Source organism: Juglans regia, chromosome 3 (assembly GCF_001411555.2).
Source record: "Juglans regia cultivar Chandler chromosome 3, Walnut 2.0, whole genome shotgun sequence".
Classification (NCBI taxonomy): Eukaryota; Viridiplantae; Streptophyta; class Magnoliopsida; order Fagales; family Juglandaceae; genus Juglans; species Juglans regia.
This window is the reverse complement of record NC_049903.1, coordinates 5,330,076-5,344,018: the sequence shown is the minus strand read 5'-3', so window position 1 is coordinate 5,344,018 and position 13,943 is coordinate 5,330,076. Positions and strand designations below refer to the sequence as shown.

General features: G+C 36.7%; 3 protein-coding genes across 6 annotated transcripts; 1 reads left to right on the top strand and 2 right to left on the bottom strand.

The window, feature by feature from the left end:
• The first annotated feature begins 413 nt into the window (after positions 1-413).
• Positions 414-1,649, top strand: LOC108990628 (glycine-rich cell wall structural protein 2-like). The gene has a single exon (XM_018964638.2). It carries the CDS (start codon positions 462-464, stop codon positions 1,377-1,379), a length of 918 nt encoding a protein of 305 aa, XP_018820183.1. The 5' UTR covers positions 414-461; the 3' UTR covers positions 1,380-1,649.
• On the bottom strand, positions 1,616-3,662 carry LOC108990629 (stem-specific protein TSJT1-like). The gene is made up of 4 exons (XM_018964639.2): positions 3,369-3,662; positions 2,507-2,747; positions 2,204-2,324; positions 1,616-2,104 (listed from the first exon to the last, which is right to left on the bottom strand). Exons 1-4 carry the CDS (start codon positions 3,572-3,574, stop codon positions 1,896-1,898), a joined length of 777 nt encoding a protein of 258 aa, XP_018820184.1. The 5' UTR covers positions 3,575-3,662; the 3' UTR covers positions 1,616-1,895.
• A 259-nt stretch (positions 3,663-3,921) lies between these two features.
• LOC108990626 (allantoinase) lies at positions 3,922-11,212 on the bottom strand. Of its 4 annotated transcripts, none has more exons than XR_001996029.2 (16): positions 10,845-11,211; positions 10,607-10,703; positions 10,218-10,338; positions 9,477-9,550; positions 9,247-9,323; positions 8,974-9,010; positions 8,815-8,900; positions 7,644-7,703; positions 7,306-7,454; positions 6,661-6,787; positions 6,150-6,305; positions 5,956-6,066; positions 5,039-5,149; positions 4,639-4,737; positions 4,363-4,543; positions 3,922-4,232 (listed from the first exon to the last, which is right to left on the bottom strand). XR_001996029.2 is itself a non-coding variant. In XM_035688026.1 (16 exons), the coding sequence occupies exons 1-15, from the start codon at positions 10,935-10,937 to the stop codon at positions 4,415-4,417; spliced, it is 1,527 nt and encodes a 508-aa protein (XP_035543919.1). In that variant the 5' UTR covers positions 10,938-11,212; the 3' UTR covers positions 3,932-4,232; positions 4,390-4,414. The 4 variants fall into 4 exon arrangements, 1 of the variants encoding a protein (XP_035543919.1); XR_001996030.2 differs by having other exon boundaries at positions 10,607-10,700; positions 10,845-11,210; XR_004801055.1 differs by having other exon boundaries at positions 3,932-4,227.
• Between the last annotated feature and the right edge of the window lie 2,731 nt (positions 11,213-13,943).

Here is a 13,943-nt window from a genome sequence, read left to right as displayed (position 1 = left end):
ATCATCATCAGATAATTAAAAACTTATTTACAAGAGGATATGAGTGTTCGACCCCAATAAAAGAATTAATTCTAGAACATTATCTGCATGATGATCAGGAAAACACAAAACAAGTGAGTAGCGAAGTGATCGGCCTGATCAGACCATGCTTACTCTAAACAGAATTGCTCCTTATGAGAGGGAAGCATGCATAAAGGGTTTTCGATCCCTTGTGCATTTACTAATTTAACAAATTGAGATGACGAGCGTTTGTTCACACAAGCACCATGCATGTGTACCTGATTCTCGTAACAAAATAAATGCATGCGATTTCGACCTTCCACAATCAACTCCAGCCTTTGCGCCACTTTCCTCCAAACCAAACCATCCGTGCATGTAGTTAGGTACGTAGTCGACATATAAATATGTAGTAGACCCCAAGAGGGGAGTGAAGCATTGAGTATATTATATAGCCCAACAACATGGCAGTAGCAAAATGTGCTTACGTAGCCTACTTATTTTTTCTTAGCTTGGGATTTTGTGGTGCTTATAGATCCCCCCCTCCCAAGCCTGATCAAGAAGCTGACCATAAACAAGAAGGCCATGGCATCCAAGGAGGAATGTGGTCAAGGGGAAACGGCGGCGGCGATGGTGGCGCCGTTGGAGGAGTTGGCAGCGCTAGTGTCAATTCAGGTCCTGGATTTGGCGTTGCTGGTGGGAATATTGCTGGTTCTGTCGTTGATCCTGGTACCGCTCAGGGTTCTGGGGTTGGTGTAGGAGGTTCTGGAGGTGGTTTCGGCTCTGGCCAAGGGAGTGGAGGCGGTTCCGGCACTGGGAACGACTGTGGTGGAGGAGGTTCTGTAGGTGGTTCCGGTTATGGCTGGGGCAGTGGTTATGGTTCTGGTGGCGGCTCCGGCTCCGGCTCCGGCCAAGGGAGTGGAGGCGGTTCCGGCACTGGGAGCGGCTGTGGTGGACGAGGTTCTGGAGGTGGTTCCGGTTATGGCGGGGGCAGTGGTTCTGGTTCTGGTTCTGGTTCTGGTGGCTGCTCCGGCTCCGGCTCCGGCCAAGGAAGTGGAGGTGGTTATGGCGGTGGCCCAGTCGGTTGGATCCCATCGTTCGAAATTCCTGGTTTTACTATCGGTGGTATTGGATGGGGTGGTCTCCAGTGCACACCGGTTAATTGTCTCGGTGATGGATGCGGTTCAATGAGATTGTACTTCGATTATGGCAACCACATGAAGGACGGCAAGGAAGGCGACGGCCATCATGATCATGATCAGGACCATAATGGCGTAAAGAGGTCCACAGATGAAAGCCGTGGCGATGATATTGTAGAGCACAAGGTCGATCATCGTGACCAAAAGCACATGAGAGATGCCATGGCCCCAAAGTCAGGCTAGGTGGACCTGGGGCAAGTCCGCTGATCAGCTGCAGGGCGGACGTACTTCAATAAAACATGTGCTGTATATATATATATATACCTTAATAAAACTTTCAGACTGATCTGTTCTAATCTGTTCTAATGGCACCCAATATTTGATATTGTGTCTGGAATATATTGCCAGTCAGAATACCATGATTAAGAAGCGTATAATCAAGGATCAGAAGTATACCTTTAGATGTGAAAAAAATATATGAGAAACTACTAATAAAGGATATCAGCTTCATTCTTACGCATTATTTATAGAAACAGGCCATATTAACACATAAACTAACATTGCTGAAACTCGCGTTTCTAGAAAACAATATATACAGAGGCTTTTACGATTTTGAAGTGTCACGACGCGAAATGATAATTCGTTTGAAATGGTCCTCCATTTCTTCATCAAGCACCCACTAACACATGATTTCCAGAGTATTCAGTGATTATTACCCCGAAGCTTGATAATGTTCACCACGCACCAGCTTGCATAATCTTAAGATCTTTGCTCGCTCTCAGCGACAGCGGCATCTGCCCAATTCGCTGCACTTCCTGTGCGTGGAATGCTAGGAAGCCGTGTGTAAAGGTCCACCTGAAAGATAACTCCACAGATGTGTCCATTGTCGTCTTCACGAACAATTGCTCTAACCCTGTGAAGTGGATGATCAAAGCTCAAAAGCCCACTTCCATTCATGAAAATGCATCCTGCATGTCATAACATTACGAAAGCCTATTTTTCAGCATATAAAGCTCGCTCGTTGTGCAGCCAAGATGGAGAAGGGGGGAAAAGTGAGCTGAACTAACCAGGAGGAAAAGGTGCACAAGATTTTCCACAGGCTTCTCTTATAAGGTTGGGATCATTAGAGCAAACCAAGGACCCATCACTGCCCATTCCCCATTCAAGTTCTACGCGTCCTTCACGGTCCTAACAATGGTAGCAATAATTGTTCGGAAGGAAAAAAAAAATGGTAGAAATATTTTTCCTTTCACGAGCTAGCATTTTTTTTATCACAAAGTTTGATTTTGTATGAGAAAAAAATTTCCAAAATCAATGGAGCAAGTGAATTCCAGAAACCAACGTATAAAAGCAGGCTAGCTTAAGCTCACCCTGGCTAAAAAAAGTCTTCCAGATGTAGCATCAAAGATAATGAACGCGAATTTTCCTTCGAGATCTTTAATGATTTGATCAGGTGGATAGGGTGCTCGATCTCTCAGAACCTTATAGGCTTCAACTACAATCATGGCTTCTGTAGCTTGTCTTGAAAGGCCATAGTGTCGTCTAAGTTCAGGAGTATTCATTAGAATCCCATTGAAAATGCAGAAGATATCGTCTTTTACTACGTTAGACCTATCATCATGCAAATGAGGGACAGTTTAGCGCACCATGCACTTCATTTCATAATTTCATATATGCTTTCTTATAGGTTATAAATTAATTTCAGGGCTTTTTAGTAGCTCTAGCAAAACTTCAACTTGACTTCAGCACACGGAATTCACTTAAAAGCAAGAAAATCACTCAATATCGTTTTCAGCTAATAGCTAGGAATCGTACAAGAAGTTGGCTTTACATGTGAGCCCCTGTACTTGTCTATATGAACGGTGGAACTTCTACTTCTAATTAATATATGCAAAGGAGTAGTACCATATTATATATATTATATGTAAAGTTCGCATATATATTGAACAAGATTGAGAAATTTTTGTGATTTACTGGCCAATTGTGAAGGACATAGAAACGTTTAGGGTCTTTATAAAGCACAGAATCTCATAAGATTTCAGGATTTAAGGGCTTTGTGATGTATTTAAGGGGGGACAATTTGTAGACATGTTGGAACTTCAAAAAAAAAAAAAAAAAAAGATTTGAAGGCGAATTCACTTGGTTTTTGGTGCAATTCGAACGAATCAGACATGGGGAAACCACACAAAACTATAGCAGTAGAAATAAGATCATTTAACAAGAAACTAATACCTGGGCTGTAATGGACTTTCATTTTCATGCGACATGGCCATAAAATTCCCATTTGGAAGGTTGTACATGACCATAGACTCCGGCCACAATGACCGGATAATCTTTGCTATTTCCTGCCTAGATTTCATATTTTCTAACGTCCCCATCGAAGGAAGCTTCAGCTCCTCCGGTGGTTTTCCTATTGCTTTCTCAAACACAGCCAACATTTCCAGGCAATACTTCCAAGAATTCCCAGCTTGCTGAATTTGGTGCACCGAATGTCGTTGAGCTTTCCGGATGCTTATGCTTGCAAGAGTGCTGTGTTGGGAGTATGCATGTGGCAGCTACAAGGGTCGTTCGGGTGATACGTGTAATGTGCATGGTCGGCTTGGCATGCAGGCTTGCATAATGCCAATTAGAGTTTTTTGGTTTATGCTTCAGGTGTCGGTTTAAGACAAATTCATCGAAGATAACAGAGACGAACTCAAATAACGCTTCTCGAGAAAAATAAAAATAAATAATAATAATAATAATAATTTAAGTATATATTTATCGAAATCAGCAACAATTTTTACCGAATTCAGTCATTATATATAATGATTATTATTTTTTAATGCGAGACCAAACACTTGTTTCTTAGATGCGACAATTTTGTTTTGTTCATGCAAGTTGCTACATCTTTGTCTTCAAGATCTTAATATTCTTCTTTCACTGATCGCATATTAGAGGTAACTTCGTTTCACTAAAAATTTAGATACATTCCGATGAGACTCCCGTGTTTGTAATAAAATTTTCTGGTCGATGAAGACTCCGTTGTTTGGACCGCCAGTGGCATTGCCCCCCACCCAACAGTAACTGGTCCACCCTCGATCGACTGAAACTAGGCTAGGTAATGGACAAAAGTTGAAGGGATTGTCAGAAAATCCATAATTGAAGAAAGATGATAACTTCACATACAATTGAGAATCAGTTTACATACAAGAGCAACTAGTAAAAAGATGAAAACTTCACATACCATTGAGATTTAGAATCAGTTACATACAAGAGCAACTGGTAAATTAAGTTTTTCATCTTGCAAGGATGGGAACACCACAGGCAGCAGGAGCATGCTCCTCCTTTTTGTAGACAAGGTTCCCCCTTACAAAAGTTGCCAGCGTTCTTCCAGATAGTTTTGATCCCATGTAGGCAGAGATACTCTATATGGATGAAGTTCACAGCAGTAAGTACTGTATTAGAAGATAATCTGAGTATGCATAATAGAATTGATAGTAGACACATAACAAAGACATACAGGATGCTTAAGGTATACAGTATAGCCATCATTGAGGTCAAACTCCACTTCTGGTTCCCATATGGCAATATCTGCATGGTTTCCCACAGCAATCGCACCCTAGATGATAGAATCGAAATTCACTCACAATGATTGGGCAAGAAATTGTCAGGAAATAATACAAAATTGTTTAATCTGCATGTACTGGACTGATTCCAGCAAGCCACTGTTTTGAGCTTGTTAATAATGTCACTTCAAGAAACGTTAAGATAGTATATAAAGGTCAAATTTGATGACTTCTCCAAGTTCGCTCTTTTTTATCATTTATGTGCACGGTAATGGCTACGAACAAAGCAAAATACGTATTTATTCCTAAATGTTTAAATCCCAATGATGAATATGAAAGAATTAGTAATATCACCTTTAGTTCTAGTCCGGCAAATTTGGCAGGCCGCTCACTCCACCATAGAGCCAATTGTTCCAAAGTTACCCCATATTTCTGCCCATATGACCACGTCACAGGAAGAATGAACTGCAGATAGTCACAAAAGGATGGCAGTTACTTCTTCGAACCAAGGACCGAAAGACTGTCAAACTAATTGAACCAAGAAATTGGAGCATACTTTCCTTATTACACTACTCTGCATATTTGAAATCACGAGTTTAATGTATATTTCAATGTCCCCTTAAAGTACATCATTTCAATATTCCCCCATGGAGCATGCCTAATTATGGGCAACAAATTGTCCAATGGCCATAATAAAATCCTCCACCTCTGGCATCGAATGGGATTAGAAATGACAACTTCGCCTTTGAGTTGGATGATAGCATATCTAAAGGACAATGTATAGATTTGGCTCTCATAATGCTTACATATATTATGATACAACTAGGCCTCTACATATATATCCAAGCAGTTAGTTCTCATGTCTCCGTTATTTTGTTATTCTTCTTAATTTCCTCCAAGATAAAGACAAATATTATGCATACCAATATAATATATATATATATATATATATATCTACCATATAGACAAGCTTCCTCAGCTGTGGCCTATGTGTAGTAACTTTTCCCTGTTAAAACTTAAAACCATGCAAGCACACAGAACAGGACAATGAGGTCCCATGCTCACTAACATGAAACCTCCCTCATCCAAAGATGTAGCTAGGTACAGTGCTCAATCAATTGCATGAAAAGCTTGCTGCAACTTCTAAGATGAGTCCCTCAAAGTAGCATCCTATATAAACAATTGCAAGCTATGGTATTCTTCAGTCAAGTTCCATGGTATCCATAGATTTTGACAAGTTATCTGTCTATACTAAATGTAAACACACCAACCTGCAAAGACGATATGCCACCCCAGGCCTTCAAAAAGTTGCCATCATCAAGCAGCTTGAGTTCTGGCAGTGTCGGAGAATGATCAGAACTTAACACATCAATATGTCCTTCCTGAAAATACGTTAAAACCATGTAGAATCATATGTGGTGTATAGTAAAAATATGGCAGTTAAGTCATATGGAATAGAAAATACCAACAAAGCTTCCCATAGTTTTTCTTTATTGGCTGAATCACGAATGGGTGGAGAACACTTAAAACGAGTATCTCCATCCCGAATCTCTTCTGCTGAGAAAGCCAAATAATGGGGGCATGTCTCCACGGTTATGCTGTCACCACCACCTTTTGCTTCCTGTAACAAAATGTAGAAATGAGACTAACATTCTCAGTCAAAAGAAAAAAGCATTTACAAGTATTGCTTTCCATGAGAGAAGTAAAGTTTGAAAGGATTAACAGAGGTAAATGGCTCTAAGAAAATTCATGTAGCCATTCTCAGTTGGCTGAAATTGAAGATCCACTGAAGGAAGTTGATATGAGGAAGAGAACAACAGTAAAAAAAGGCTTCAAACTAAAAGAAGAACAGATAATTCTGATTATTGATCTTGTCATGGGTGCAAGTCTATGCCAAAGTAGATGTGTATAAAGGTCAATAAGAATTTGGCACCTTCAGTAATATTTATGCCCCACTGGAGTTACGTGCATCATACCTTAATAAGATCTAAGGAAGAACTCGAATCAGACAAGTGAACAATGTGAAGATGAGCTCCTTCTGCGGGGCCACCATTCCTTGTGTCCTTTGTGACAGTTACAAGCTCCTTAATAGCTGCCTCCTCCCTGATTCGGAACAATTAATGATATCACAAATAATGTAAAATGACATTGATAGAGATCGCTCCAACTAAAGATGATTATCCTGAAATGCTAAAGTTACCTCCTTTTGATAATTACTGGAGAGAAAAATAATGACTACTTTTCTCAGTTTCAAGGGGCATGAAAATTCAGAAAGTAGTTATCTGGTGCCAAAAAAAGGTGGTCAAAACTAGAGATCCTATGTGTTTATGGCTTTTATTTGTGAAATATTGTGGCTAATACATCAGGTATTGGAATGCTTTAACATTACTCATGGTACGAAAACAAAATGAGTTGATACATGATTTGTATGCCAGGTTGAAGCAGAATGCATGTGCACTATGTCCCAGTGCAAGCCAGAATGGATGATTGACAGAACCAATATGTATAACCACCAGAAATAAATTAATTTCATAAAAACTTTTGTCTGGAGGATAAGAACATAGCAAGCAATAACTCAATAGATTGATTACTTGTTCACAAAGTCACATGCAATATCTTACCATGAAGGTGGCCTAGTCTTCAGATAAGTTGAGTACAAACGAGGATCATCACTACCCTCCTTAATACCCAAGTGGCTTTCAGAATCTTGTTGAAGCTCTGCATGTACAAGTAATGGTCTTCTGTATTTTGCCAGTACAGACAGTCCCTCCTGGGGAATGAAGAATTGTAAATCTGATGCAAGTATGCTAAAATAATGAGTATACATGCAAGCTTATATTATAGCCATAAAGGCAACCTACACAATTATTCCTGTATCATGACCGAATATTGTATAATCGGATGAAAAGAACAGCTGGACTATTGTATGAACATTTGGATTGAGTATCAGGAAACAAACCTTAATATGACTGATGTTTGTCATGGGAAAATCATTGATCCCTGAAGGACACATGAAGGACTACAAAGAAACAAAGAGAACTTTATCAGATGATCTCTAATAGAATACTTATCAGAAATGGAAAATCTTGAGTCAAGATGATCTAAATAATACATGCATATTTTATGTTGTTGTATTTTCACCGCATAATAAGCCTTCTTCATGCGTATTTTATCAATAGAAATTCAAAGATGATGATGAATAAAAAACCTACATGATGTGATATTTACAAAATGTTCCAATTTTACCCTGCAGAACCAGTTTTAGCAAGTTAGCTAAGTAGAATATGCCAAAAATCAATTCAAGTTGTTATCTTGCCAAAGCAGGTAGTTGATACTATTCTAAGTTCCAGAGCAGCACAGAACCACACCTGAAACTTAGGTTCCACTAATTGACAGTAGATCTTATGTTGCAGTCCTTAGTAGCTAGAGAGCATTATTTTCATCTACCTTAGAAAGATTAGGTTACTAAATAAACTGATAGAGAAAGGGGGGAAGTGATACAATCATACTTTATGCATGAATCCCTCATAAGCCTGCTAAATTAGCTTACACTCTGAAAGTAATTATATGTGAGGATGCTAAATTTAACATTGGAAAATCAAGAGTCAGAAGAAATGAGGATTTGGAGGTTCTGTTGTTCAAATAGGGAAATATTATCACCAGTGTAAACTTTGTTCCATCCACGTTTCTCAAATGTAAGCATGATGTGTAGTGCCGTGAAAGCAACAAATACATCTCTAGCAATTACACATATGCGTGAAGTGATGGAATAACACAAGCACCATGATTGAAATTGAGATATCCAAAAGTGGCAGCGTGGTTGTGGTGGCAAAATGGCTTCCAATTAGTACAATAGAATGCAATTCTCCCCCTAGTTCTTGATCTAAGAAAAGTTACCCAATCCTACGCATGCTTTGAAATAAAGAGGAAAAAACTGAACATAATGGTTCACACGTTTTTGTGTGGCTGAGAACAACTGATATATTTTAGGATGATAAACAGTTTTAGAGTTTGCAAGTTGTTAATACTGTAAGTGCTACCCAATTGATAAACTAACAGTAACCCTGTTCTATGCAGGCTATGTAAGAATATGATCGGTGACAACCAACAGCACTTCTGAAATAGGTTACCTTCAAACCAAGAGCACCTGCATTTAGGAGACCCTCAAGAGCACTTGAGTTGAATGCATTTTCAGGAACTAAACCTCCCCAGAAACCTGTTGGTCGCATAGTTTAGAAACAATAGTCCTTGAATTTTCATTAGGCTAATTTATAGATTCAACAGCATACCAACATCAACATAAATCCTCTCCTCTGCTGCTTCAATCTGTTAAGCAGAAGCATAAATGGCAGAATTAGATAGCAGTAAATTGAACTGATCTGCAATTATAACCTCATATAAATTCACAGCTTCATTTCTAAATAAAAAGAGATGGATGGGATATGACAGCAAAAGAAACTCACACAAATGAACATGAAAAAAATAAGAGTTAAAAGAAATAGTTGGCTTTGTGACGTGTAGGAATGTAATTGAGACAAAATTTCTGGCTCATCAGTCGGTACCTTGAGTTTCAAAGTCTCTTGAGACACGGTTGAAGGAAAGTTATTCAGAGGCATGTCAACCAATGTTGTTATACCGCCTGTGGAAAACACAGTAATGATGCAAAATAAGAACAGAGAAGATCAATATTGAAGGGTCAAAAGTTCTGGTATCGCTTAGAAATCATGTTAAAACTTCATAACCAACAGAAGGACCTTCGGAACACAAGTACAAATGAGGGAGATTGCCATACCTGCAGCAGCTGCTTTAGTCCCTGATGGAAATCCTTCCCAATCAGCTCTTCCAGGATCATCAAGATGTGCATGCCTTCCATGAAGAAAACCAAAGAAGTTCACATTAAAAAAAAATAATAATATCTTATTTATATTTTTGCAAGCAAGTTATCTTATTGATACAATCAAATTGACTAACCTCTTATGCACTGCAAATTACAGCCCAACTAAAGAACTACATGATAAACAACTTCCAACAATATAGCATAGGGTTTAATGCAATCATCCGTGCCCTGGTCATGGGGTTTCATATCATTGCGTAATGAGTAGGATGAGTTTGCTACAAGAGATATGTAAATCAAACAATAAATACATTTGAAAGGGCTCGGCTAAGGTTACATCTGAAACACAATTTCTGTACAGGATTCTCAGATGTTTGAACTTTGATTCAGTTGTTGAGCAATCCGGTTTGACGTGGCCTTATCATTGGCTCTATAATCAACACTAATCAAAGGAGAACATTTGAATGGACTCTGTTTTGCTTTTTGACATGATCAAAGTTGAAGCACCTTACACTCTGAGCCAAAATGTTAATGAAAATACAGTGCGAAAATGTCACGTATAATTAGACAAAGAATTTTGCAAATTAATGTCTTTGGCCAGACACAACCCAAAATACGGCACCAAATCTATGCAACCATTTATTATGCTTTCAAGGTGAAGAAATATACAACAAGGAAGAGAGAGCATTCACGGCTTACACGTCAATCAGGCCAGGCATGACAACAGCCTCTCCATAATCAACTACATGTCCCTCCTTGGAATTCCAATGTCTATCCTCTTCTTTAACAATGGATACAATCTTCCCTTCCTTTATTTCAACTGCCCATTTACAGATTTCATCAAGAAAACTGCATTAACTAAGTGGTTAAATGATAAGCCTAAAAAAAATCTTGGTTTAACAAAAGTTCAGTAATGCTATTTCATGAATCATAATCTTTTAACCAACATCCTTCTTTGTTCCTTCCTTCACTGGGAATCAAATGATTGAAAAACTATTTGTTATTTTTTTATTTATTTATACATCAATCATATGGTTAAAAGTACGATGAATATCATTTTTTCCTAGATTAATACCAATTAAACAGACCTGCACCAGAAATGACCCCTTGTGGTGTCACAATACGCTTGCTGGCTATCCAATACCGCTGGTAAGGAAGAAGGCTGCAATCCTTGTGAGGCAACTGCTACATGGAATGTCAAACTCCATCAGCATAAGATTCACCCGAAATATGAAGCTACTAAAATTGCCATAAGCCAAAAACCATTCCGAAAAATTACTACTCTCTCAGGTTTTACTCAATATGACACTCAATATGACCAGAAACCTTGGAAGAGTAGTTCTGGAAGTAGAACAGGAACAAAAAAGATGCGCCCAGTGTCAGCAGAGGTAACATCCTCCATAGTAGCATATACTCCATTTTCTCTGCTACCACACGAGCGCGCACACAGTCGCAAACGCACACCCAGTTCAAGGAGACAAAACGAGCCAATTGAAGGAGGAACTCATCGAGGTTCACGAACTTGTAAAAGTTGACTATGACTACTTGTGTAACCCGCCGGGGAAAAAATCCATGTCACAGCACTCCCTCGGCTCCTCACAGCCGGTTGATGATATCAGAACCCATTTGTTTTTTCGACGTGATGGGGATACGACTAGATACTCAGATTTTGCAGTGCAATAATCGTCTTAAATATCCTCGTTGAAGATGGAGATCACTTTTTTAAAGGCCGTCACATACACAGATTAATTACATAAAAATAATTTCATAAAATCATATAATTTTATCTGATTTATTAAATTTATTTTATAATAAAATTAAATTTATAATATGATAAATTAAATCAAATCACATTAATTTATAATATTATTTTTATATAATCTTTTTAAAATTAGAATATTTCTTTTTTAAATAGTACTGCTATTCTACAGGCCCTTTGGCCAAATGCTACTTTTTTTTTATTTTTTATTTTAAATATCTTTGTATATTTTTAATAGATAAAAAATATAGAAATAATAGTCATTTTTTTAATAATTAAGTTACAACAAATTTTTAAAAAATAAATACATGAACTATTAAAATAAAGAGGAAAAATTATGAAACATACTATCATTTTCTTTTTAAAAATTTTATGATAAATAAATGGAAACTATTTATTCATTAAGGGTTTCTTTCGATATCTAAAATTGTATTTCTAAAACAAATACTAAATTAATAATATTATATGTACTTACAAGTTTGTGTATAAAATTTATTTTATTAATTTTTATTTAAATTTTAAATTTTAAATTTAATAATTTTTAACATATAATAAAATTTTATTATTAAAAAATTAATTTTTTATATAAATATCATATATTTTTTTTTAAATAAATTGTACCATACTCACACTCTACTATTATAATATGATTTCTCTTTTATCTATACTCGTTAACTCCAAACTTTTCCATTAACGACTAAAATTTACATCGCAATTTGAAATTTCAGTGTCCACATTGGTTTGTGGGACCGCTCTAGTGGAGCATAGCTGTTTATTTTGTTTGTTTCCGGATTGAATAATGAATATTTTGGACAATAATGGTGGAGAGATTCTTTCCGATAAGTCGAGGGACCTTTCACAAAAGAAAAGTCATATTTATCTTTACACCTAACATTAATATATAATTTATTATTTTATTTACATATATATTTAAATAAAATAATAAATTACATATTAATATATAATAAATAATAATTACAATTATGAGAGTACAAACATCACATAATCATTTAAAAAAATTGAATAAATATAAAATTTACATAAAAATTAATTAATTTTTTAATAATAAACTTTATTTTTTTAAAAATAATTATATGACATTTATATATTCTATAACTATATATAACATTATTCTTGAGATATAATATAATAATTATAAGAACATTTTTAAAGCCACGTAAGCATTACACAAGCGGGTGAAATCAGATGGTTATACAGTCATAACTCGTGAGGTTTTTTTTTTTTTTTTTTTTTTTGGTTGTCCAGCCAAAAGGCGAATCTAAATAATTAATGGGATTTTTATTTTTGTGCTAGATTAATCGATGGTTTAAAAATTAAATGATTTGCCAATGGCATGTCTGATAGGATTTGACTCACATATTTAAAATAGAGATCATGGATTTGAATCCCTCATTCAATATATAAAAAGAATTAAATGAATTTTTTTTTTTTTAGAATAAATTTTTTTCTACGTTCATGCATAGAAACAGAGTTCAATACATAATACACCATCACGGACACATTAACAACCAACTAACAAACAACAACTATCATAAAACACCCATTACATCCACCACAAGGCTACTTCGAATAAAGTTTGGAGGTTCATTCCACTACTGCAAAGTGTCATCCACAAATTGTGCTTATCGAGCTAGAAGATGTGCAACCTCATTGACATGTCTACCAACACGAAGAACCTCGAAAGAAATAAAATTGGACGGCAACTTATTTACCTCATGAATTAAAAGACTGCACCTGTTTAGATCCTCCCCCCTCAAGCAAATAACCTCCACTACAGCCAGTGACTCCCCCTTTATAATCAAATGAGAAATATCCAGATGAGAAATTAATTGCAAACCCTTTAGAACAACAAGAGCTTTTATATCTTCCATCTCATGAATACCCAACTCCCTTATAAACATTGTCATGACTATACATCCATTGTCATCCTGCAGCACAACACCCACACCAGAAGAATGTGAGAAGCTAAATATAGCCCCATCAATATTCAGCTTAAAAGTTTCACATGGTGGAGGATACCAACGCAAGGTAGAAAACTACTTGTGAACTTTTCATTGACAGAAGGTCGTGTACTTTTTGGTTCATCTTTTGTCCCTCGATGGGTTCCTCAACCTTACATCATCGAAAAATTGGTACTCAGTTTCTTCTCTCTCTTAATAGCCTACGTATCTTAAATAAACCAAGTTGTAGTTTGAGTCCTGTTCAATATTGATGAAGACAAATAAGTCACTGATAGATATTGTTGCTGAGTTTCATGTTTTGGAAATTAGACAGTTTCTTTCTATGTATAGTGTATTGTACCACTCTTACTGCTCATAGGTTGGTTCCTTAAGGATGGTTTTTATCTTCAGTTATTTTATACACAGTCGTCCCATATAGATGCCATGCAGTTGGTTGACCTAACATCATGCCACATCAGCTAGGGGTGGGCAGCGGGGGCGGGGGGCAGGATGACTCCAGTGGGGCCCCTCCCCCTCTCCTCATATATAATTTTTGTTATATATATATATATATAAATAAATATAATGTATATAGATATATACAATTTATTAAAGACTTAAAATTGTATTCAAGTCATTGTAAGTCCCACATTGCTTAATGATGACTATAGTATTGCCTTGACCTCCTATATAAAGGTTGGCCTA